This window comes from Rhipicephalus sanguineus, chromosome 3, assembly GCF_013339695.2.
Source record: "Rhipicephalus sanguineus isolate Rsan-2018 chromosome 3, BIME_Rsan_1.4, whole genome shotgun sequence".
Taxonomy (NCBI): Eukaryota; Metazoa; Arthropoda; class Arachnida; order Ixodida; family Ixodidae; genus Rhipicephalus; species Rhipicephalus sanguineus.
The window spans coordinates 73,220,558-73,246,845 of record NC_051178.1 but is presented as its reverse complement, the minus strand read 5'-3'; the positions used below and the strand labels follow the sequence as shown (position 1 = coordinate 73,246,845).

General features: G+C 48.0%; 1 protein-coding gene across 1 annotated transcript; it reads right to left on the bottom strand.

Moving 5' to 3' along the window:
• Nucleotides 1–24,074: 24,074 nt before the first annotated feature.
• Nucleotides 24,075–25,893, bottom strand: LOC119386738 (uncharacterized). Its single transcript, XM_037654021.2, has 2 exons — nt 25,860–25,893; nt 24,075–25,793 (listed from the first exon to the last, which is right to left on the bottom strand). The coding sequence occupies exon 2, from the start codon at nt 25,667–25,669 to the stop codon at nt 24,083–24,085; it is 1,587 nt and encodes a 528-aa protein (XP_037509949.2). The 5' UTR covers nt 25,670–25,793; nt 25,860–25,893; the 3' UTR covers nt 24,075–24,082.
• Between the last annotated feature and the right edge of the window lie 395 nt (nt 25,894–26,288).

Below are 26,288 nucleotides of genomic sequence, written 5' to 3'. Positions count from 1 at the left end.
GACGCACCACAGATGCAATCCAAGAACTCTTGCGCGTGCGCGGAAGCGGGGGCTGCAGTGTTGTGGCCGTGGATGCCCCTAGTTGCTTTAAGAGTAGTGGCGCCGCTCGACGTCGCTCTGGAAGCCTATAGCGCAAAGTGAGGACGAGGGACACGAGGACGAGCATTACTCATCCTGCGTTATTTTGTCCCTCGTCGCAAGTTTACGCTATAGCTATTGTCGTGACACCTACCAACTAGCCCAAGCCGCCACTCCAGCAATTTGCAGCCGCGCCGTAAAACAAACGCATGACGCATTTGCCAATACAGCATATAACGACGAACGTAGTCTATTTGGAAAGAAAGCCCGACGTTCTTGTCCACGTCCAACAGTTCGCCGTGGACGAAACGTTGTCTAATTACATATGTAGAAAAATCTGCGTTATGTGCTCTTTCTTAGCTTACCACGCACCTGCATGGTCTATCGTGTGCACCGGGGTGTTGAGCAAGATTCTTGCGTTAATTTCTCCCAAAAACCATGAACAATAATCGCTTTTATTTATTTATTTATTTATTTATTTATTTATTTATTTATTTATGTAGTAGAACCGCAGGCCAATATTTTGGCCCAGGCAGGATGGGCAATAAAGCAAGATAAAATGTGGGCAGCCTGCACTAGTGCATGGTGCAAGGCTGGACTAACAGTGGTACTTGTGGCCGACCTTGATTATTAGCAAGGTATTAATGAGTATTTTTTAAAGAGCGCAACAACGGCGCGGACGAAGAGAACAGAAGCACAAACCGCAGCACCAACTAGCCCAGCTTTCAATCCTTCTACAGTATTAATCAGCATGACCTTAATTTAGAAGACATAATTAACTATCTTAATCAGCCTTAATTAGCCTTAATTAGCAAGGTCTTAGTTAGCAAGGTCATCTCTCTCCCTGTGCTTGTCTGTTTTTTTCTCTGTCTCTTTCTCTCTGGTTCTTTCTGTCCTTACTGTTCCGTTTATCTGTTCTGTGCTTCTCTTTCGGTTTCTTCAGAAGGCGCACGCATTGAAGAAACGCCTACATTGCACATCCATCGTGTCAACCTCAATGGGTGGGCTGGCCACAGGCCTTATAACCCGCCAAGTTTATGGCGATACAGAAAAAAATCACAGCATATCCACGGAGTGAATGATGATGAGTGGGCGAAGCTGCGGAGGCTCATCGGTAAACCGTGAATCTTCCGTGAATTCTGCCCAGTACATCATCACCGACGTGAGATCGGGCGCGTTTATACTAAAGGTTCGATGAGAGTTATGACGACTTGCAGCTCACTTTAATTTTACATGTACGCTGTGAATTTTCATTGTTTAATCACGCACAGGAGAAATCGCACACACGCACTACCTTGGAGGTCAAAATCTAGTGCCTATATATACGGGGTGGTCAGTGAACGGTTGTGAAGCGCGAGCGGTCAGTTTTTTCAATCAAGACGCTGCCGCGACGCTGCCTGCGTCGGCGCCACTGCGCCGCCAGGGGGGGGGGGAACCGTAGGAGAGGAGAAAGAGGGGGAAGCATAGGAGAGGAGAGGGCGATACATATCACGTACTGTCGCAGCGCATTGTCTTTAGGGAGCCTTCATGTGTGCACGCCCCCTCCGTTTTCAAGACTGGTTACACACTACTACGGGACGAACGGGTGCCGCTATAAGGAGCTTCGCCCCTAAAATGTACTATGAATATCCCCATTCCTTGAATGGACGTCGCCAGCCGAAAACTATATTTATAGCAAATTCTAAAATGAAGAGGAAGACGAAGAGGTCGCGCGCCGGTCGACTCATTGCTTTGCACGCTTTAGGCGCAGCTGTGCCAGGTGCTAGGCGACCAGAGATGCCATACCAGAAAGAGGCCATTCATGATGATGATGATAGTTTTCTGGTCACACGAACTGGCGGAACGAAGAGCTTCAAAAGCTCCACTGTTAAAAGGAAAATGCAAACACGCTTTCAGTGTGTAAACATGGTTTGGTTACATCTGCAGGGAAAGCGTGCGTTGTATACAGCGCCACCGCGTGTACAAAGGCAGTATAGCCCTGGAAAAAAAAAGCTGCCTGCTGCAGTTGCCGCAACAAGGAGCTATAAAGTACGACGTATGGCAACAAGCAAGCATACCATACAATTGGCACAAAGAGTAACTAAATCATCTAATCGACGCGGTAAGTAACCATAACATACCGTCGACGCAGTCAAGGCTAAGCAGAATTGTTTGTAGAAGGGGTAACCATAACATACAGTCCACGCATGTAGAAAGCTGAGCTGAACTGCTTGTGTAACGAGAATTCATACCACGCTTTCGGCGCAACGAATACTCAAACATAACATATACCACCGACGCAGACAAAGATGAGCAAGAATGTTCGTGCAACACGCAGCCATACCATGCATTCGGCGCAATGAGTAACAATAAAAACCGTCGACGCAGACCAGAAAAAGCTGGAGGGAGCTGTTTTCAATTCCATAACGCCGGCGTAACGAATTACTATGTCATACAGTCGGCGCAACACGTAACGATAACGTACAGTACGTACGTGATGATAACGTACAGCGGAAAGACTACTGCTCGGTTGCCCTAGCAGGTAACCCTACCGCACACTCCGCGTGACTAGCAACCGTAATACACAAGTTAGTGATGGCTAAATTAACAAGTACGGCAGATTGGGCAAGTTGGTTCATTACAATATCATACTGGTATAGCGCAGCTCAGTTTGAGCTTGAAGGAAAGAGGCTGCAGTGGAGAAGGAAACACAGGATGAGCGCTCATCCTGCTGCATGTGTTTCCTTCTTCGCTGTTGCCTCTTTCCTTCATGCTCAAACCGAGCTGCGCTATACCAGTACGATATTGTAACGCTAAATGAAGATGCTGGGCGGCTAATGTCGAATAACTTTGGCTAAACAATAGCTAATGTCAGCTTGTGTTAGATAAATAATAGCTAATGTCGACTAGCGCTGGTTAAATGATGGCAGATGTCAGTGTTTCCGTATGTTGGTTAAGAGATGAAATAATACCAGCCTGCTTTCGGCCCAGTATTATTTACGCTTCATGTAAATTATTGTCTGCAATGTTTAAATGTTGATTCACTCAGAAGAATTAGCGTACGTATGATACCGCGTTGTCTTTTGTTGGAAATGACCCTCTCTGAACTGAACAAAAATAAATTCCGCAGAATGCAGTTATGGTTTAACTGTAACGACCTAGCCACTGATGTTGATAAAATGAAATCTGTAGCTTTCCAGTCGCAAAAAAAAGTAATCAGGTTATTTACACTTGCGGTTACAAAGATCACTGCTGACGCCAGTTGAAGCATATAAATGTTTACGAGCTACTTTTAATTTTAACATGCACTGACAAGCTAACAGCCTAGTGGAAAAAGGCGCACTGACAAACACGGACGAAAGGAAGGAACGACAGCCCTCGCGCACACTTGCAACTATGTCTTGCGGGTATCGGGAACCCGCCGCAGTGTTCTAGTCACTGTGGTGCTCGACTGTTGACTCGAAGGTCGCGGGATCGAATCCCCACTGCGGCTGCCGCATGGCTGTGAAAGCGAAATGCTAGAGACCCGTTTACTTACATTTAGGTGTATGTTAAAGAACCTCCAAATGGTCGAAATTTCCGGAGCTCTCAACTACTTCGTCCCACATAATCATATCGTGGTTTTAGGGCGTAATTTTAAGGCGAAAGCCTTAGATGCCTCATCAAACGCGAAATTTGATCGTCGGCTTCGGTGTACCGCGGCGTCGAAGACAAGTGATGGAAAAAATCTTCACGAGACGGCGTCACCGCATGACGCCACGATGACGTCACAGATCGCCAAAACTTGTGACGTCATTATGACGTCGTCATGACGTAACTGCGATGCACGTCACATGATGACGTCATCACATGGCATCATAGCTTGGTGAAAGGTAGTCCGATCAAAGAGGCAATGCAAAACCAGGTAAGGTCCCTCCCATCTTGCAGGCAGTGCAAAACCACGTAAGGTGCAGAAAGTGTTCGAAGGGTGGCGGGGAAAGATCAATGCATCGATTGAGAAGAAAAAGAAAGATGACTTTCGCCTTAGAGTCGTCTTAAGTGAACGCATAAGGGACAATATTATTGGGTATGAGGCTTTCAGCGATCCGTCCGTCGCCAAAGCAAGGCAGACAGGCATTAAAGCGCAACAAACTTGTCATTCTCGTACTTTGATGCCCCTGTCGTCTGCCTTGCTTTGACGTAACGTTTCGCTACTACGGCGACAATTTCTGTGCCACGTGCAGCTGCTGATCCTGGACGAACCGACGACCGGAATGGACCCCGAAACTCGACGCAGCATTTGGGACTTGTTGAGCGAGCTTCGAAACAACACGAGCATCTTGCTCTCGACGCACGACATGGAGGAGGCCGATGTGCTTGCAGACCGCATCGTCATGCTGAGCTCGGGAAAACTCGTGTGCACCGGCACGCCAGCCTTCCTAAAGCAAGCATGCGGTGCGTACCTAGTTTTGTAGGAAACAAATAAAAAAAAGGCCGATTGCTTAATCAACCAAAATAGCTCGAAAGACAGACACATGCCTATCAAAGGGAAGACTAGAGTAACAAGGATCCCTGCGCGCTCATGGTTTTTTCCTATTACTCGAACTTACAGGGTGGTTCGTAAGGAAACAGAGTTATACGAAACTTTCGGCATCATGAAGCATAACGATGAAGACAGTTAGGGTGAACGCGTGGGCAGACGCGCATCAATGCGTAGTGGCGCAGGTACACAGGAACCCAGGGGAGGTTGCTTCGCGTCGTCTGCTACAGCGCTGCAGTGCGCTGCTCTTGCTTTGCGGTGAGTTATACACTTCATTAAACGCAGGCGACCCAGTGCATGAGGTTGCGCAATCGGAAAGCGTGCTTCACTAACTGGAGCATTTTCTGGTCGGTTTTGTCTACAGCTTGTCAACAGCCTGTTTAGTCAACATGCATAAACAAAAACAAGCTTCCCAGCACATATAAGACAAAGCCAGCCGGAAAATGATACCCGTGTGTACCTGCGTGTTCTTTTTGTGCGTCCTTATCTGCGTTTGGGCTGCGCTATGCAAGTGTTGAGGTGTTAGCCTTTCTTCGAATGCATTCCAATTTCTTCTTATCGCATTCATTGCTTCGCCCTTAAGTCGCGCGAAACTGACTTTTTCACGGGCTTTCCTGAAACGCCGAAAAAATCACCATGCAGCGCGCAAGTTGCTACAGCATATTGTATATTTGTCGTTTTGGAATGCACTCTCCAACATGAATGAACGCACTTGGTCCTTAAGCGAATATTAATTTTCGCATGACTGATCTGAGTTGATTAACCAGTTAAGCCTAATAGAAAAAATACCTTTACGAACGCGATTTGGCGGCAAATCACATGTTCTTCATTTCATGAAGTTCTTGTCAACTATTTCTGTAACTTCTTGCTTTTTGCTACATGAAACACCCTGTATACACTGACTGCGCACAGCCTCGTTACTGAAGAAAGGTCTCAAATTACCGCCGGTTATCTTTGCTGCTCCTGCACACGTAGTCTCAGCATGACCAGGTTTTGGGGACATGTGAAAGTAGTGTCATCTCTCGTCGGTGACAGTGGAGCCTGCCGTAACTCAATGGGAAATAGGCGAAAAAAAATCATGTCCGACGAAAAAAAGCTAGTTAAAAAAACGACTCCCGGTTCTATACAGCAGAGTCTTATTTGAACATTGTGGTAACATTTGTGTCGCGCTACAAAGCGCGTGGGTTCCCAGGGTGTTTATATCTTACAATGAGGCCCCATCTGTTTCTAATGGGCGGTGTTCAATTGTCCTGGGAAGCCACACGCTTTGCAGTGCGATACTGCAATTTTACCGAAATGTTCTAGTTGGTCTCTGCTGCTAATAGCTGGGAGTCGATTTCGTAGCTAGCTTTTTTCGTCAGATATGATTTTCTTTCGCCTATTTCCCATTCTGTTATGGCAGGACGCCGTTGTTGCCGCCGAGAGAAGCGCCATGTACAGATGTCCCGAAATCCTGGGAATGGTTTGCGCAGGTAATCTATTTACGTCACTGTCAAAACAATGGACGAGGTGGTAACACATGTACAACCCGCCCTTTGAATATAAAGAGCTGTTTTCCTCACTATCCATCGCCCTCCCTTCCATTGCGCTGACAGTGAAGGAGACTTCGAACAGAAAGCACTTGTGTGAGGGGGCGGCGGTAATTTTTCAAACCTTTAATCAGCGCTGGAGGCACCTGCGTGTGCGCAATCAATGTATACATGCGTCCTGGAAAGACGATAAAAGCTCTGTTGAAGTCTAAAGGTTATCCTGTGCGGTTCTGTGTCGTCCGTAATGGTATGTGTTCGCTAGAAGGATTACTGCATCACCTGATAATGCCTAACGCACATCGAACATCGGACGCTTTCGTGCGCATGCCCATCTCCGGTACGCTTGGGTCATCAGCAGTCAAGATTCAAAGTATTTAGGAGGTCTGCCCACTCCCAGCGCGCACAGAAAAAGACGACTCGAAGGTGGAAGCCATGTTAGTCTTCTTTTTCTTCTTAGTCGATGTATGTGATCCTGCCCTCCTCCGAAATGTTTCTGCAACCAACGAGGCTTTGCATTACCTTCAGGATCGAAGGCATTGCACGGTTTCTGCACCTAATCTGGCTTAGCGCTGCCTTCGTTATCGGCCCACCTTTGACCAAGCGAGGACGTCACGTAATGACGTCGTTATGTGACGTTAGTGTATGTGACGTCATAGTGACGCACCTCACAAATTTTGCTGATCTGTGATGTCATATGGTGACATCACGTGAGGATTTTTGCATAACTCATGTTGACGACGACGGCCCAATTTTCGCGTTTCGTGAGGCGTCTAAGGCTTTCTCCTGAAAACGTTAGCCTTTACTTCAGAAGAGCTGACATTTGGGCGAGTTGGATACTGTTAAGCATACCGAGTGGATTCAGCGCGATACAACGAGGACAGAGGTGAAGAAGGGATACGAACACCAGCGCTGGTGCTCGCGTCTCTTCTTCACCTCTGTCCTCGTTGCATCGCGCTGAATTCACTCAATATATTTAAGCCTTTACTTCGCGTGTTGCAGGTGTGGGCTACACGATCAGCGTGAACACCGAATCCGCCGATTTCGACCTCAAGGAGACGCTGCACATCATCCAACAGACGGCGCCACACGCAATGGTGCAGGATGAGAAGCAAGGCACCACGACGCTAGCGCTGCAGACCATCGAGCACAAGGGCTTCGCAGAGATGTTCAAGAAGCTCGAGGAAGAGTCTGAGCGCCTGGGAATAAAGAGCTTCGGTGTCTCTGTGGCCACGATGACGGACGCCTATATCAAGTGAGCAGGCACCGTTAGACGGCTTTCTGTGCACACTGTAAAGCTATTCGAACCTTAGTCACGGGGCCTAATGTATCCGTTTACTCAGAAAAAGTTGGCGTTGCTCTTACACCGTACGGCCTGCTTGCGTGTATGTACGTATTTGTGGGGACATAGGGGTATATGGGTGCCCATGTGTACTGGCCAACAGGAAAAGAGAAATGTATACTTAATAAGAGCTTGTTGTTACGCGCGTTGGCGAGTACATAGCGTCTGTCCCGTCATCTCTCATCTTCGTCTTTCTTAGCGCAAAAATCAAGATGTTTGGAGGATAGAAGCTCCCTCCCCTCCCATCCAATACATTATCTATGCATTAACTTGAACGCATTGTTTTCACGTGTTTCACTTAAACAGAAAAAAACTCACAGGTTCCTTATGCACACACCTAAGACGACTGGAAAGCGAAAGCCATCTTCTTTGTCTTCTCAGTCGATCTATTGTTCCTGCGCCGCCACCTTCCGAAAGCCTTTCGCACCTGATGTGTTTTTTTTACGTTGCCTCCAAGATCAGAGGCACCTCACCTGGTTTTGCACTGCCTCCGTGATCGGCTCGCCGTTGACGAAGCTAAGATGCATGTGATGAAGTAATCATGTTAGGTCACGTCATGCCACGTCACTATGATGTCATAATGACGTCACAAATTTCGGCGACCTGTGGCGCCATGATGAATGATGTCATATGGTGTCGTCATCACGTGATGATCATTTTTTGCCTCACCCGTGTTGACGCCAACGTGGGACGCCGGTCAATTATCGCGTTTTATGAGGCATATAAGGCTTTCGCCTAAAAAAAAAGATTGGGAAGATCACACGCAATGTTGGAATCAATTTCATGCGAAGCAGTCAGCGAGTAGCAGCGTATGCAGGGTCGTGTTGCTTTGAGCCAAGCGTTACGAGGTGCATTGGCGTGTTTATGGAAATTGAGTAGTTGTGCTCATGCTGTGGGCTCACCAGGCACACCCAGCACACTGGCGTGTGAAGGGCAGTCCGCGGAATTCACGTTATGTCGAATAAAGACGTCGTGTGGAGGAAGCGCACGCTACGCTACAGTGACGGGTATATCAGAAGTAGCTGTCGTAGGCGTATTCGCGGAACGCTTGACTATGACCTGCGGAGTCTAGGCTTGCATGTGTGATGTTATTACACTGATCTAAAAGCGGATAGTCAACACTGCAGCCACAGTTGGCGTTGTCATGACGTGACGCTTGTATAGGGTCTTCTTCAGAAGCAGCTTAACGTACTGGCGTTGCTCGGCGGTGGAACACTTAACTGCCATGCCGAAGGCGAGGGTTCGATTCCGGCCCGAGCAGTGATTTTTACTCTTTGCATTTATCGAATATTTCACTGATCGACAACGCCGCCGACGCCGACACCGCATTTTCTGAGATACCGGTTCCTTCAGGCTATCGCGTTTTAAGATTTTCAAAGTCAGGGTTGGTATAAATGTGAATAATCTGCGGCGCATGCCCGAATACCACGGGCCGCGGTACACAGGTATGTGCTACACGTGACTCCTGGAAGTGATTTTATGATGTACGCGACAGGGAAGTCAACGTTATTCATGTTGTGACCTGTGAATGGTGTTCCTCATACACTAATGTCCTCCTATGCCAATTTTGGTATCTACCAAGTTAAGGAGACGACCACGGGAGCGCCAAGACGTAGGCGGCTAGATAGATAGATAGATAGATAGATAGATAGATAGATAGATAGATAGATAGATAGATAGATAGATAGATAGATAGATAGATAGATAGATAGATAGATAGATAGATAGATAGATAGATAGATAGATAGATAGATAGATAGATAGATAGATAGATAGATAGATAGATAGATAGATAGATAGATAGATAGATAGATATGATCAAAGTGAATTTGGTTCGCTAAGAAATGATTCGCATTTAAAAAACCAAACCGCTGAGAGCAGCAGCCCGCACTGATATCTTCTCCTGAAATAATGCTACTAACCACCTGATTATGCGCTAGCCTTTCATAGATGGCTAATGAGCACTAGTGAGTATTGCTGCATAATTTTTTATATAAAATTTTCTCAGTCGCTTCAGGACGGCAGGGTGCCCAATTAACTATCTGGCTTCAATTACCAGAAAAATGATGGCGCAAGTAATTACTCTCAGGCTATTTTCAATCTAACAGTTTCTTTGCGGTTCTAGACATCACGGTTTTCTTAAACGTTCTCCTGTGACGCTCAGCTTCTTTCTTTTACTGACGACTTGCATTACAACTTGGACGCAGGTTTTCTTACGGACTGTATTTTTCTTATTTCGCTAAACTATTTGGCAAAGTACGCCACACGTTACTGCTATATCTAAACTTGGTGCGCGGGATAGAAGTAGGATATCTAAAAAATTCTGCAATATTCGATCGGCCACCATTACTTACTTGCGCATTGCAAGTCTTTATTATGAAATGCAATTAGCGAGATAACATAATCTTTCATTGTTACTTTTATTGCGCCTTCTGTGTAAAATCTTTTTTTGAACTCTTTATATAACTTCTCGCCTCTATATTGGTCAGATTACTCTGAGGGTCCTGTAAATAAATAAATAAATAAATAAATAAATAAACTAGAACTTAAATTTCACGTGTACACCCACGGTACACATTTCAATTGCATATGCTGGAGGATTTCTTGTGGAGTGGCGGTTATTTCGACTCGTGCGTAGCATAAAGGCTTGTGCACAATATTGTCACGTTCAAGACAAAGGCGACGGTCACAGGGCGGCGATGCAAGGCCTCAAGTCCCAAACGGGGTCGTCACAGCACAGCCAAAACAGAGACACTGGCGCGAGAGCTACTGCGTCTTCGTCTGCCTCTTTCTCGCTGGCATACTAAGCGCGTGGCATTGCCCCTCCGTCAGGTGTCCTTTGACGTAGCTTCGACTATAGAAAAGGAAATGCAGCGTCTGCGTAGGTCGATTATGGCACCGTATTCCCGAAGAAAGTCTTTTCCGAGAATTAATGCGCGAGAGCATTCGCATAGTACGAGGGAGCTCCCCAAAAGCGAGGAACCTCGTATTTGTAGCCTGGCAGTGCACACACCAAGCGGCGTGACAACACGTCCTTAAGCTGGGCGTAGGTGCGATCCTGTCCAAGGCATGATAACTTTCTTCAGTAGGCTGGGCAATTTTCCGCTAATAATCGAGTAGTCAGCGCCAGTATCTACTAGTGCAGTTACATTCCGACCGTCGATAAGCACAAGTATGTACATTGCAATGTCGCCAGGCTGGTATACATGCGTCGTCGAATTTCCGTCGGTGCGACGTCGCGCCGATTGAAGGTCGAGGTCTTCATCACGTTGATAATCAGCGGCCTCACCTCGAAAGGTCGCTGGCGTCAGTTTTCCAGGTGAGGGCTCGCAGATCGTCCTTGCGGCATCCGACTTCTGTTGCCCGAATAGGATGGTGACCGTGGTGGTGGTGAACGCGACTGACGCCTGGGCGGTATGCGCCGCCGAGCGATAAAATCTTCAATTTCGGGTGGTCGCTGTCCGAACCGGGGCGTAGTGAATTGGCAGAAATACCCTGAAGCCCAAGTCGGCGGTACTGGCACTCTCGGTACACCTGACCCGCCTGGGTGGTATGCGCTGCCGAGCGATAAAATCTTCAATTTCGGGTGGTCGCTGTCCGAACCGGGGCGTAGTGAATTGGCAGAAATACCCTGAAGCCCAAGTCGGTGGTACTGGCACTCTCGGTACACCTGACCCGCCTCACCACAGTGGTAGCAGAGCGGTCGTCGGTCGGGCATGCGCCAAATATCGGATTTACGCGCGGCGGGCCGAGCGTCCTCAAAATAAGGAACCGCCTTTGCAGACCATGACCAGGATTTGGGGACATATGCACGTAGCGCCATCTGTCGTCGGGGACTGCGGTGGCCTGCCGTAACTGAATGGGAAATAGGCGAAAAAAATCATATCTGACGAAAAAATACAGATATCAAAAACGACTCCCGGTTCTATACAGCAGAGACTTACTTGAACATTCTGTTAAAATTACAGTGTGGCGCTACAAACCGCGTGACTTCCCAGAGTGTTTAAAATTTTACCATGGGGCCCCATGTATTTCTAATGGGCGGTGTTCAATTGCCCTGGGAAGCCACAGGCTTTGTAGTGCGATACAGCAATTTTACCAAAATGTTCCAGTAGGTCTCTACTATATAGAACCCCGAGTCGTTTTTGATAGCTTGCTTTTTTCAAGAGATATGATTTTTTTTCGCATATCTCCCATTCAGTTACGGCAGAAGGCCGTCGTTACCGCCGAGAGATGGCACCACGCACAGATGTCCCCAAATCCTGGGAATGTGAAGTGTGGCATACGGAGTTGCTGCCGATAGCGGCGCTGTTGCAGGTGAGATGTGTCCGAATGTGACGACCTAACTGGCGTGCAGGAAGCCGCTCACCGGAGGCGGCGTCACCGACGACGGGACGGTGCGTCTCAAAGCATCGGCGTAACTCACACGCCAAGGTTCACTTGACGGTGTGAACGCCTGAAGTGGTGCAGGAAGCTGAACAGGTGCCTCGCGACGATGCGCGCCGAGCGCATGCTGCACTTCGTCACGTATGATGCTGGCGATGCAGTTAGTGGTAGGCTGCTGCTGCGCCTGGTGCAGCTGTTGCAGTTCGCCGCGGACAACCGAACGTATAAGCTCCCGAAGCGTTTCCGCGTCAGTCGCGAATGATCCTAGGCCGGTAGTATAGTTAGCATTCACTTGCCGATCATACTGGTTCAGCTGCTGCAGCGCCTTTTCCATGGCGACGGCTTCAGTGAGGAACTCCGCAACCGTCTTAAGCGGCCTACGAATGAGTCCACCAAAGAGCTGCTCTTTCACACCTCGCATCAAGTGACGCAGCTTCTTGTCTTCAGGCATGATTGAATTGGCTCGGTTGAACAGATGGACCATATCCTCCGCGTACATAGCCACATCTTCATTAGGCATCTGAATGCGGGACTGGAGAGCCCATTCAGCTCGCTCTCGACGATCAGGGCTGGAGTACGTGTCGAGGAGCCTGCGATAGAACTCGCGCCATGATGTTAGGACGCCCTTGCGGTTGTGGAACCATGTACGAGAACCATCCAGAAGACTGAAGTAGACATTCCTGAGTTTCGCATCTTCGTCCCACCCGTTGAAATCCGCTACGTGCTCGAACTCAGCCAGCGAGTCTTCCACGTCTTCAAAAAGACCACCACGGAAGGGACTCGGCGCGCGCGGTTTTTGCAGCGTGTAATAAGCGGGTGCACCTGCAGCTGCAGCTGCAGCAGCTGGGTTAGCAGCAGGGGTGAGAGTAGTAGTATCTTCCATACCTGTCGGCGTTGAAATTGTACAGCGGTGCAGAATCTCGGGGGCCAGTCCCCGAATTCTGCGATTAGCACGCTGTACTGGCGTAAGCTCCGGTTTCTGGCTCGCGTTCCTGCTACTGGAAGGGGTCTTTTGCATAGGTGAGATTACCCCGAACCTCCACCAATAAAATGCCACGTTCAAGACAAAGGCGACGTTCACAAGGTCCCAAGTCCCAAACGGGGTCGGCACAGCACAGCCAAAACAAAGGCACTGGCGCGAGAAGTAGTAGTAGTAGCCTCTACTGCATGGCTCATACCAACTCTAGGGGATTGGCCAAGAAGTTATCTTATGAAAAGTTTTTTTTAAAGTATTGTGAGTGTTGAATGTTGATGGCACTAAAAATAATGAATAAAGAAATAATAGTAATAAAAAAAACGTACGCGAGAGCTACTGCGTCTTCGTCTGCCTCTTTCTCGCTGGCATATTAAGCGCGTGGCAATATACTGAAATCCATTGGGGTGGCCACGGGGGGGGGGGAGGCTTCTAGAGGATATTGATATCCACCCCACAGAGGGTGGGGTGTGTTTGGTGGGGGTTCAACCCCCTTCCGCTCACGCACGAACATACGTAAATGTTGCTTGATTCCCCCTCCCCCTAAATAAGAAAATTTCTGCCTACACCCCCGCTGAATTCTTCTGGATTGTTGTTTCAGAATAAACAATCTGTGGGTTCCACATGATGCCGACGAGGATCGACACAGGGAAACAAGATCTCAAGGTAAGTTGTCTCATTTTTGCTGGTAGTTGAGCGCTATGCAGGACCAAATGAATAATTTGTTCATTGATAGTTTCATTGAGACAAACAAGAGCGCTCGCGAGACCTCAGCAAAGTATAAAACCCTGTTTTTGGTATGCCGCGTCAGCACGGAACCAGTGCGCTAGCGCGGATAACATCTCTTTACTGCCCTTAAAAAGTCTCATTCAGGATGCCCTAAACGTGCTAATCAGAGTGGCAGTGTTTCAACAGCCAGTCCACAAAGTAACATACGAGAGGCATGAGGTAACGGTAGTACAATAGACATGATACGTGGCAATAAAACGTTTAGACAAATACTCACACCCCTACTATTTGAATGACCTAAATTGTTTGTACCAATGACGAAAACTATTTTAGCAGACAAGTTACAAAATGAGAGACAAGAGTCATTATTTTTAGCTCTCAATGCGAAATGATGTCACCTGAATACACGGGTAAGGCGTTTCCGGTACACAGCGCACATATATTGTCGACGCTATTCTCTGTAGTAGAAGCGTAATATTGTGCCCCCGTACGGCGCAATCAATTTACGCATGGCCGAATTGACTGAAGTAAAGCGTTACTGTAGAGTTTTGGAATACGTCATTCACATATAGCCGACGACTATAGAATATTCCGTTTCGCCGTAGGAGCGAAGTAATCAAAGCAACTGCAACAAATTGGAGTATTATTCGAAGTAAGGCTAGCAGCTTACTCCTTTAGGATTCGATCTCGAGTGACTACAAAACTCTGGCGTAAGGGAATACAGCCGTTCCAGGCAGCGAAGCGGTTTTCGTGTTGTCTGTCGCTTCAGCGCGAAGTAAGCGGTGAGAGCACATCACGTACAAGGGTATGATCCGTCTACTGATCTCAGTCGAGATAACGCGCACGACCGCGGGCTTTCGATCAAAGCTCGCAGTTGGAACCCAAGCGACGCGGCACCCCTCACCGGCACTCCTTCATGCTCCTTCGCCCGCCGGCCTGTGCGTTTTATCTCTGCTTGAGCCGCACCCGTCTGCAGCCTTTGCAAGCTTTCACTCGCACATAGAACATAAGACGCGCGGGAAGATGTTATTCATTCGGACTTTATACGGAATATGACGGCGACGGCAAAATGCGCCTCAAGTATCCGTGTAATTGTCATCACAATAAAAAGCAAAGGGTGTGAAATGAGGCAGCCCACTTACGAAGCTCATCCCTCGTGCGTTTAGGCAGCGGCATACTTTGAACTTGTTTTATTGTTACGCTGGATGCACAGGGTTTCTCTGCGAGCTTCAGGGAATACTGAATGCGCATACTGCAGGGCGACGATGCCTAATATTGAATGTTACGCAATTAACGAAATTTTAACACTCAGTGTGGGGCGAGTTGGCTGTGATCCGCGTAACAACGTTTAGCACTTACACTCCAAGAAAAAAAAAAACGTATGTGTGACTTCTATCGGAGCGTCCTGACTTGCAACGTATACGACTTGCTTTAAAGAGACTTGTTAACTCTGTTGTGGGACACATTACCCTCCAAAGAGGGTATAATGATCTACAAAGAGAGTTGACGTGTCTCTTTAAAGAGAGTCATATACGTGGCAAGCTATGACTCTCAAAAAAGAGTGAAATTACTCTTTCTTTTTCTTAGAGTTTAGAGGAATATAAAGAAATCGTAAGAAAGAGGGAATAGGTTGAGCGATGTCTATAGCACTCGGCCGGCGCGCTGCCGCTTCCCTTAGCGCGCATTTTACATGTACGTTTGCGAACACCATATCCATCCTCTAGCACTTTTCTGCCAGTCATTCTAAGAACATTGCATGATGCCCTTTATTATCCACTCTTCTGGCGACTTTGTACAAATCCTGGCACCGTTTAGTTAGACATTTTAACATGTATCTCGTTAATAGGTCCTTTTGCACCTACCTGGATCTGACACACGTGCATTGTGTGTGTCTCGTTTTTTAAAGGGCCCCTAAGCCACTCCGAATTCAAGGACGAGAGAGTGGTTTCTTTTTCGCCTTCACTATCCTTCCTACAGGTGCTATCTCCTCCTCGCCACTTATTGCTGCATAAAACACCTGGAAAATGTCAAAACTAAGCGTTGAGCCTATCTGGATTTCACGTTTTTAGGTTACACGCTGTTATCTCCGCTGGCGCAGTCGAAAGCACACAAAGCGAAGTCAAATCAGTGAACCGTGCACGATAGTCATACGATAAAAGCCAGAACGGGCGAGCGACTGCATGACAAAGCAGGGTAGGAGACAATTCACAACTGATATCTCTCGTATATGAACCAATCGAGTCCTTATTCCTTTGTGACGTCACGTCAACAGACTGCTGGCATCGCGAATTGTGCCAAAAAAAAGCCGGGAAACTCCAGGAGGGAATAACGCGCTTGTTCTTTGTATTTTCAGAGGTTTTTAGGGGCGTTTTAAGTACATATACGCGCTCAACAAGAATGTGCTGCTGCATTGTATGTACGAATTCCTTACTCTAAGAGATTGATTGAGCACCATGTGGCGCGTTCACAGTCCAGTGGATTTCGGCCTGCCTAAGTATAAGAAAACGAGGGAGAAGAAAATGAGAAATGCGTCTGCCTTTCTCAAGCGCTTTTTAGAACCAAAATACGGACCTTTGAGAGTTATGTTTCTTAAGAGATGTCACCTATATTTGTACACTTTTGTTGATTGTGAAGAACATATGTGCACTAAGTGGGTCGCGGGATCGAATCCCGGCTGCGGCGGCTGCATTTTCGAGGGAGGCGAAAATGTTTGAGGCCCGTGTACTTAGATTTAGGTGCACGTTAAAGAACCCCAGGTGGTCGAAATTTCCGGAGCCCTCCACTACGGCGTCTCTCATAATCAATCGTGGTTTTGGGACGTTAAACTCCAGGTATTATTATTATGTGCACTAAGTGTCCATACTTTGTTTGTCGTCATCCAGTGCAACAAAAATAGTCTTTTCGACGTGTAACAAACATGCTTACGACGTTTTATTTTGAAAACGTTGCCGAGCCATTACCATTCAGAGTATTTTAAGCTTCAATAAGTTTAAGGCTTTCACATGTCAAAACCACGACATGACTGTGAGATACCCTGTAGTGGGAGACTAAATATTAATTTTGACCACTTGGATTCTTTAACGCACACTTAAATGTAATGCTAAGTATTTTTCCCCATTTCCCATTCATCGAGAACGCCACTGCGATAACTGGGTCTCGAACCTTCGTCCTCGTGCTGACCAGAAGAACCTATTATCTGCTAAGCTGCATGCCACAACAGGCGGAATTTTATTTTCCTTCTTAAAACATTAGTTTGGTATCAGCCGTGAAACATATCTTTTTCTTAAAGGGGCCCTGTAACACTTTTCAAGATAATCATCTAATGGCTTCATTAAAAGATCGTATTGCCACACGAGTCTACTGCCGCAAAAATTTTTAGAACCCGTCAAGTATGCTCGTACCAGCGAGGGCGCTGAAAGCATCGCAGGGAGGGGGACGAAAAGGGGACAAAAAGACGCGTCCCTTGGTCAGCGCGCTTTGAGCACGTTTTTTTTCATTTCTTCTTCAAATGAGTGCCTTAACAGTGTGATCGCGATCGCGGGCACGTGGCGGCATCTCGCGGTGGCCGTGCAGTGCACGATGTCCAAATCAGCTAACGGTCGCGGACATTGGGCATATGGCGCAGTAATTAGGGTATATGGCATCATTTGTAAAGAGAAGATGGAGCGGTTTCTAGCTGATCTTCAGAATGAATTATAAATTTCAAGCCGCTTCCTGCGCTACAATGTTCGGGTCACGTGTTCTCAGGAGCCTCGACTACCGATCGGCAGCGTTTTCTGAGCATGCTGAAAAAGTGTTGCAGAGACCCTTTAAATGTTTCACACAAATTAAGACATTAAAGTCACAATCACGGCCTCACAACATATTGCTACATGCATATTGCCAGCCTCTTGAACCATGCGCGTGCGCGCCCGACTAAGAGAACGAATATCTCTCTGCTCGGTCTCTGAGTGAACCGGTCAGCGCTGCAACCACTGTTGTAAATATATCTTGTAAATAGTCGACAGTGCAAGGGACTCGTCCTTCACGTAACATATTTGGTGGAGGTGGAACGTTCCCCGTCCTCGCCTCGAAGCTACGCAGTGGCCGCATCGGCCAGCTTCCGACCATGTCTTCCCATGACAACCCGTCTCCATCCACTTCTGCGGCGCCAACGCCAACGTATCTCGCGGTGTCTAACCTCCGTGATCCCGGGACATTATCTGCCCAAACTGGCCCCGTCGTCGGCTATTGGCTTAGCATGTATGAACGTGTTAGTCAGTCACCGGTGGGACCCTACCATGATGCTCGCCAATGTTATCTTCTACTTGGGAGGAACCGCGCGTGTCTGGTTCGATACTCATGAGACCGAGCTCACGAGCTGGGATACTTTCAAGGAAAAGCTACATGACATCCTTGGGAACCCGACCGATCGCCAAATGGCTGCGCAAAAAGAGCTCGCTACCCGTGTCCAGTCGCCACCTGAATCGTACGTCTCGTAAGTCAGGAAGTGCTCGCTCTCTGCCGGAAAGTGGACGAGGCAATGCCTGAAATTAACAATGCGAGTCACATCCTCAAGGGAATCACAAAAGACGCTTTCAATTTGCTCGTATACACAAACATGTCGACCATCGACCTAATCATTAAATAATGCCGCCGCTTCGAAATGGCCAAAAGACGCCGCGTTGTGCCTCAATTTTCTCGGCTACCAAACACGGCTGTCACGTCAACCTGCACTAATCTCGGTGCCACACCACCCATTGAGGAGAATGTGACGCGTATCGTTCGAAGGGAGCTTGAAGCGGCAAGTCCAGTGCCATTGCATCCACCTCCATTGGAACATACCGCTGTCCAAGCACCCCCCGCGATCTCAGTTATTCGGGCAGTCGTGCGGCAAGAAATTGCAAGCCTCGGTTTGCATGTCGCGTGCTCCGTCTCTCGACCCGACTCCCTACCGATACCAATAAGTGCGTCGCGGACTTACCCATATTTTCCTCCAAGATCCCACAACCCAATGGAATGGAGAACTCCCGACGACAAACCGATTCTGCAATGATTGGCGCCATCTAAATCAAATTACGAAAAATGACGCTTACCATTTGCGCCGAATTGATGACGCTCTTGATTGCCTGCACGGTGCACGATACTCTTCATCAATAGACCTTCGGTCCGGTTGTTGGCAGGTTGCTGTGGATGACAAAGACCAAGAAAAGACTGCGTTCGGTCACTCCGGACGGCCTGTATAAATTCAAGGTTATGCCATTCGGTCTATGCAACGCCCCCGCCACGTTCGAGCGTATGATGGACTCTCTGAGGAAACTATCGCAGGTCAAAAAAGAACCAACTGCTTCGTTTGGGATGAACAAAAGAACTAAATTTATTTCGATAAGGATGCCCGTTGCCGAGCGAGTTCGCGATAGTACAAGGTTGCCAGTTGGCGAAAAGAAAGAGGCTGAACTTGGTAGTTTCTTCACTCTCTGCTAAAAGGGTTCAAGTGGTCAACATACCTGTGTTACCTAGACGATGTTCTCGTATTTTCGCTTACATTTGAGACCCACCTTGAGCGTCTGTCGGCTATTCTCGACGTCTTCTGCACAGCTGGCCTCCAATTGAACTTGTCGAAATGTCACTTTGGCCGCCGACAGGTTACAGTGTTGGGCCACCTCATCGGTGCTTCAGGTTTGCAGCCAGACCCGGAGAAAGTTCTTGCGGTCACGAGATTTCCTGTACCCCAGTCAGTCCGGACATCCGGAGTTCTGTGAGACTCTGTTCCTACTTCAGACGGTTCATGAATGATTTTGCAGCCATCGCTCGACCACTTACTGACCTTCTGAAGAAAGATGTGCCATTTACGTGGTGTTCCACTTGATCTGCCACTCTTTCTCACCTCATCACAATTTTGACGGCGCTACCTATATTGGCCCACTTCAACCCATCCGCTCTGACAAAGGTCCGAACCGATGCCAGTGGTCACGGGATCGTCCCGTCCTCACCCAGCGCCAACAGGGACTCGTCCACGTTATCGCCTATGCTAGCCGCTTCCTTACACCTGCAGAGCGCAACTATTCAATTACAGAGCGTGAATGCCTTGTTCTTGTCTGGGAAGTCTCCAAGTTCCGCCCATATTTATATGGCACGCACTTCTCTGTAATAACAGACCACCAGGCGCTCTGCTGGCTTTCGTCACTCAAGGATCCTACTGGCCGGCTTGGTCGCTGGGCCCTGCGACTGCAAAAATACAGCTTTGCATCAGGACGCCTACTGCCTATCTCGCTATCCGGTAGGTGAATCGAGCCCCATCCCTGACACCAACGCTTGCGTCTTCTCCGTTTCCCAGCTTACCCACATCGCCGACGAGCAACGCCGTGACGCATCCTTGCGTGCTATCATCGAACGCCTCGAATCCTCATCTTCGGAACAGTCTCATCGCTCGTTCGTACTCCAGGCTGGTGCACTTTACCGCCACAGTTTTCACCCAGACGGAACAGCCCTGCTGCTTGTTATACCAAAACACCTCCGCTTGGCTGTTCTAGAACTTCACGACGTTCCAACTGCCGGTCACCTAGGTGTGTCGCGCAGATATGACCGCATCTGCCGACGCTTCTTTTGGCCAGGGCTTGCACGCTCCGTCAGAAAATACGTTGCGGCGTGTGAGAAATGTGAGCGCCGCAAAACACCATCGACGCTTCCCGCTGGGTGCCTGCAGCCACTCGACATTTAGTCAGAACCGTTCTTCCGCGTTGGCTCAGAGTTACTTGGCCCTTTTCCTCTGTCTTCCTCTGGCAACAGGGGGATAGCTGTGGCCAGAGACTACGCCACGCGCTACGCCATCACACGAGCTCTTGTAACAAGCTGCGCCACAGATGTCGCCGATTTCCCTCTACACGACGTGATCTTGAAACATGTAGCTTCTCGCGAGCTACTTAGGGACCGTGGCTGCACATTGCTATCGAGAGTCATAGCGGACATCCTGCAGTCATATGCAACGAGGCACAAGCTCACCACGTCGTATAATTTACAGACGAATGGCCTCACCGAGCGTCTGAACCGAATACTTAGAGACATGCTTGCAAAGTGTGTTTCCTCAGACCACTCTGACTGGGATCTTGCTGTACCGTACGTGATGTTTGCTTACAATTCTTCGCGCCATGACACTGCCGGTTACTCCCCATTATTCCTGTTGTTCGGCCGAAAACCCACATTGCCACTCGATGCAGTCATTCCGTTTCCAGCAGCACCGACCAGCGAATATACCCTTGAAGCTATTACCTGGGCTGCGCATTCACGATAAACAGCCCGTACTCGCCTTCTGACCTCGCAAGAGAACCAATTGAGTGTGTACGATCAACGACACCGGGACGTGCACTTTTCGCCCAGTTTGTTTCTGCAGTGGTATCCGACCCGCGCCTGTCGAAAAACTGCTCTCTCGGTACACAGACGCATGTTGAGAGCTTCGTGCGGTGACTCCCGTGACATATGAAATCGCTCCAGTCGCCTCATCGTCTCCATCCTCCCCGCAGGTTAGATATATCGTACACGTCGCGCGCTTGAAGCCGTACCACTCTCCCAATAATGTTGAGGTCTAGGCGCGCCGGGATTAGGTTACATGCATATTGTCAGCCTCTTGAACCATGCGCGTGTGCGCACGACGAAGAGAACGAAGATCTCTCTTGCTCGGTCTCTGAGCTGAACAGGTCCGCACTGCAACCGCTTTTGTAAGTATCTCTTGTAAATAGTCTACAGTGCGAAGGACTCGTCAACCAAGTAACAATATTTCGCGCCATTTCCCCTTTCAACTATCAGGTAGTGCAACACGTGTTTTAAGGACGTGGCATGTTCCTGCTTCTCAAACACACGCGTATCGTTACGTGTAAATTAGAGTAGCTATGGGTGTTGTCACTATTTTGACAACTTTTGAAAGTACACCTTGTAGAGGCTTGCGTTTTCTTCGTACGTGAAACACTGACTTTCAAGAATAAGTTTTGCACCATTCAGCTGTATAAATCCTGTACACTTCTTTTGACGACGTTGTCCTTCATCATGTCTCCTTCTTTGTTTTCTGATCACAACATTGACTAAATAAAGAAACCGAACCGTACTTTTTTCATTCTCCGAGGAGGAGGGCACATAGCCTCGCCCGAGTCGAGATTCGGGGAAGGGAAGGGGTGAAAACCAAGCTAACGCAATAGCGCAGGGAACCACACCGACGGCTCAAGAGCAAGATGGGACACAACGCTGTGTACCCTCTTGATCATGCGCCATCCGTGTGGTTCTTTGCGCTGTTGCGTGAATTATGTCCTACCAACTAGCCTATCAATCTATGCCTTCCGAATTACCTGTGCCTTCAGAGAGGGCCTCAAAATAAATTCGTCATTGTGGTGGTCAACACTTGCGAATTTATTTACGCAACGTTCATTCCAGCAATACGTGTTCCGGAATGCTACACGTTTAAAACAAAATGAACTGTCCAGTTGGACTGGGAAGGGCACTGAGTGGCGGGGGTATCGGTTTTCACCCTTACCCTCGACAGCTGTGGGGGTGAGTTTAATACGATCCCACCTCCCTTCTCCTGTAAATGACACCATCGTAAATATTAAATAATTAAAAATTACTTTGAATGGCTGTTAAGCTTGGATTCTCGCCGATCCGCAGGCAACCACCAATCGTGTCTGAACGCCCACATAAACATCGCGACCTCCGCAAACGGCATTCAGCGGCTCCGCGCGCTGTTTCGTAAGCGGGCGCTGTACTGGACCCGCTCGCCGCTCACCATCATTCTCGGCTGGATTATCCCGGTGGTGCTTTTCTACTTGTCTTGCTTCGGATTCGGCCTGCCCAAGAGTCACCGTAGTAGCTCAGCTGCGAGCGCAGGCCTACCCGAGACGGTGGAGCTGCGCAGCAGCGTCCACTTTGGGGCTGCCCGCTGTTTCGTGGAAGAGGCAGCCGCGGCGAACAAATTCTCGCAGAACTTCGAGGCTCTAGCCGTGAGCGAGGGTGCCACCATCGATAAGCTGAAGAACGCCAAGATGCAGCTGCTGGAATTCGCACGCAAAGATTTCGTCAAGTACTACACTTACTACGCCTATGGGATCAGCTCCAATGCCACCACGTAAGTTCTAAAGCCTTTGGAACGGCGGAAGTAAAACAAAATGTCGCAGTTTCGCCGCAAGGGCGAAGCAATGCATGCGATAAGAACGAATTGGAGTGTTATATCAAGAAGTCCAGCAGCTCACTCCTTTAGCAAACGCGGTAGGTTGGAGTATGCATGCGTTTATGGCCGAGTGCATTACTGCATTGCGCCACGGAGCAAGGGGTCGCGAGTTCGAATCCACGGTCGCACGCTTCGGAGAGACTTTATTCAGTACTATTTTTCATTTTGGGGTATCTATCTATCTATCTATCTATCTATCTATCTATCTATCTATCTATCTATCTATCTATCTATCTATCTATCTATCTATCTATCTATCTATCTATCTATCTATCTATCTATCTATCTATCTATCTATCTATCTAAATGGAACATGACGACGGCAGAAACGCGCCGAGAGCGTCCGTATATTTGTTATCGCAATAGGCAATCCTGGCGTGGAATGCAGTGCACTCACAGTTTTTCTTAGAGTTCTGTCTTGTCACGCATATAGCTCTCGCTAAAGAGACACGTTAACTCTCTTTGGAGATCATTGTACTCTCTTCGGATAGTCGTGTGACCCACAAGAGAGTTAACGTGTCTCTTTAAGCAGAGTCATATACGTGACAAGTCGGGACTCACCAAAGGAGTCACACATACTCTTGAAATGCGAAGCATTTCTTAGCGAACTTCTGCGACTTTGAGCGTATCTATCTATCTATCTATCTAGCCGCCTACGACTTTGTGCTCTCCTGCTCGTTTCGTTTATCGAATGTACACCAAAACTGGTATGGCATAACATGACTGTATGACGAACATGAATGCCGAGTCATAAGATCGAAATCATGATATATGTCATGAACAACATGATATACATGCCACAGTCTTGGTGCTCTTACGGTCGTTTCGTTAACTTGATATATACCAAAATTGATACGGCATGACAAGAGTGCATGACGAACATAACTGACAGGTCCTAACGTGCAAATCATGACACGCATGTCATGTACAGCATGGTATGTTGACTGACTGACTGAACTGACTGACTGAACTGACTGACTGACTGAACTGACTGAACTGACTGACTGACTGACTGACTGACTGACTGACTGACTGACTGACTGACTGACTGACTGACTGACTGACTGACTGACTGACTGACTGACTGACTGACTGAACTGACTGACTGGACTGACTGGACTGACTGACTGACTGAACTGACTGACTGACTGACTGACTGACTGACTGACTGACTGACTGACTGACTGACTGACTGACTGACTGACTGACTGACTGACTGACTGACTGACTGAGTGACATAAAAAAACAAAACAAAACAGACTGATTGAGCCGAAAGCTTTTTTTTGCGCTTGTCGGTGTCGGTGTAGTCGGAAAATGCAAAGCATTGACCAAGTACTCAGGATGTTAGGTTCAAAGCTGTTTATTGATCAAGCTGGCGCGTGCCGACGTATGTTTCTTCGAGTACAAAAGCATCAAACAGGAGGACCAGGGCCATCGGGTGGATCTTCTTGTCGTATTTCTTTAGTGGAGGACACGCTCGCCACTTGTAGCGCCACATGCGGTGGTTGAAGGCCTCGTCATCTGGAAACACCTCGTTGTTTGAGAGCACAATGACGGGCGTCCTGGAAATGGTCTGATCAGCCGAGCACTTGACCGCCACCGAATCTACGTCCCCACCAAAAATTTTTTTAACAGTATCAAAAGCAGACGACTCACAGTTTGGCTCGTTCCACACCAGGATGCGACGGCCCACGGTGTCCTGAAGTGGAAAGCTAGTGTAGCGGTTAAAGTTGCGGATCGTACCGCGGTTAATGTAAAAGGAAAGAACGGGGTCAAAAAAAAAGTTTTTTCCTGCACTCGGAGGGGACACAATCTCCATACAGTTTTTCTTGGGGACCGCCTTCTCGACCAGGCTATATAGGTTGTTTACAAAGGCCGACACTTCCTCGTGGATGCCATTAAACTGAAAGTTTAATAGTTCCATCATGGCATCAAACGACGCGGGCACATCCATGTAAAAGGTAGCGAGGTCACCGTGTGGGGCGTCAAAGAGAGGCTGGGTGTTCTGGTACATTTCAATAAAGTCCAAGGTGGTGTACGAGCACATTTCGTCATTAAACACCTGGATAGCTCGCTGCAGGCGCTTGTCGTCCAGGCGAATGAACCGAAACACCGGGTCTGCCAGCCACTTGGGGGTGCGCACAATGTTTGTCAACGGCGATACGGGGTTTTCGCGTAGCCACTCGTAGATGGATTCTTCCGACGCTCCTTTTGAACGTTTTCGGCACTTTGCACCCGCTCTTGCGCGTACCTCGTCAGTGTCTCCACCGCTCGTCTGACCTCCATGGGCGTCGTCACATGCAACTGAATGCGGAAGTTTCGGGTGCAGTATTTCCAAAACTCGCCCGGGCTCGTGTCCAGAACCTTCGAGTTGTCCCAAAACTTCATCTCTAACGTCGCGACCCCAATCATTTCCTCCCATTTTAATGTATTCCAATACTCGGGGCTCACTATTGAAATACTTGACGAGATGGTAGAGGTCCCATGCACTGGCGCTTGTAGACCAAATTGACGAGCGATTTGGTCGTCTGACGAAGCCAGCGAAGATAACACATCGGCATGTGCCGTTGCTCCAGCTGCAGTCGTGTAAGACGTGGACGTGTGGGAGTGTAGTTCCTCGTGTGTGGAGTGCGACGGCAGCGATTCCGTACTGGGTGGGCCCTTGCTCGAATCCTCTGATAATGTCGTGACAAACTGTCTCAGCCTCTCCGTCGTCTCGAGCGGGAAACACATCGTGCACAAGCATTCTTCGTTTTGGAATTGACTGTAGCTGCAGTGCCCAGCGTGGAGGGGGTTGTAAACCTTTTCCATCTCCTCCAGCCCCTGTTCCTGGTTCGGACACGTTTGGATCTGATACTTCTCCCACGCCTCGATCAGGTTCCGCAAATGCCGCCAGGGTTTCATTAATGTCATAGGTACTGTTCTCGTCGCTCGAACCAATAAACATTGTAGTTTGTCCCTGGGAATATAGATGGCGTCACCAAAAAATAATTCCAAATGGTAATATAGGGGTACCTCATCTTCTGTTTCTTGATCGTCAAGCTGACGTTTGCGTGATTCTGCCATGGTCTCTATTAAAAAGCAGAAAAATGCAAGAATTCAGAATATAGCATAGCTAACCGGAAAAAAAGTCTTACCGAAGGCGTCTTGAGTGTCCGCTTGAGGTCCTCCTGAGTGGACAGCCTGTTGAAGACTGTGAGTTCTGAGCTGCTTCACACCTCTTTATATACCCCTCGCGGCGGCCTTGGAAGCCCTTTATAATTAGTGTAAAAACCCGTTTAGAACTAGTTACGATTGCGCGACAACTAGTTAGTTCTCCTGCATGGCGCTCAGTGGAATATAAATGAGTTTTTCTTTTCTTCTACAACAAAGGCGCTTTTTAAACACGTATTTTCCTTGTATGTCGTTGTCGTTGTAGTTCCACTCAGAAAAAGTATATATATATATATATATATATATATATATATATATATATATATATATATATATATATATATATTTAAATATCCCTTTTTAGGCTTCGACGACAACGACAACGACATGGCTTTATTTTTTTTTTGTATGTC

Bases quoted from the DNA above. Each gene is read 5' to 3' on its own strand.
- LOC119386738 (XM_037654021.2), bottom strand. From the start codon at position 25,669: ATGTTTATTGGTTCGAGCGACGAGAACAGTACCTATGACATTAATGAA.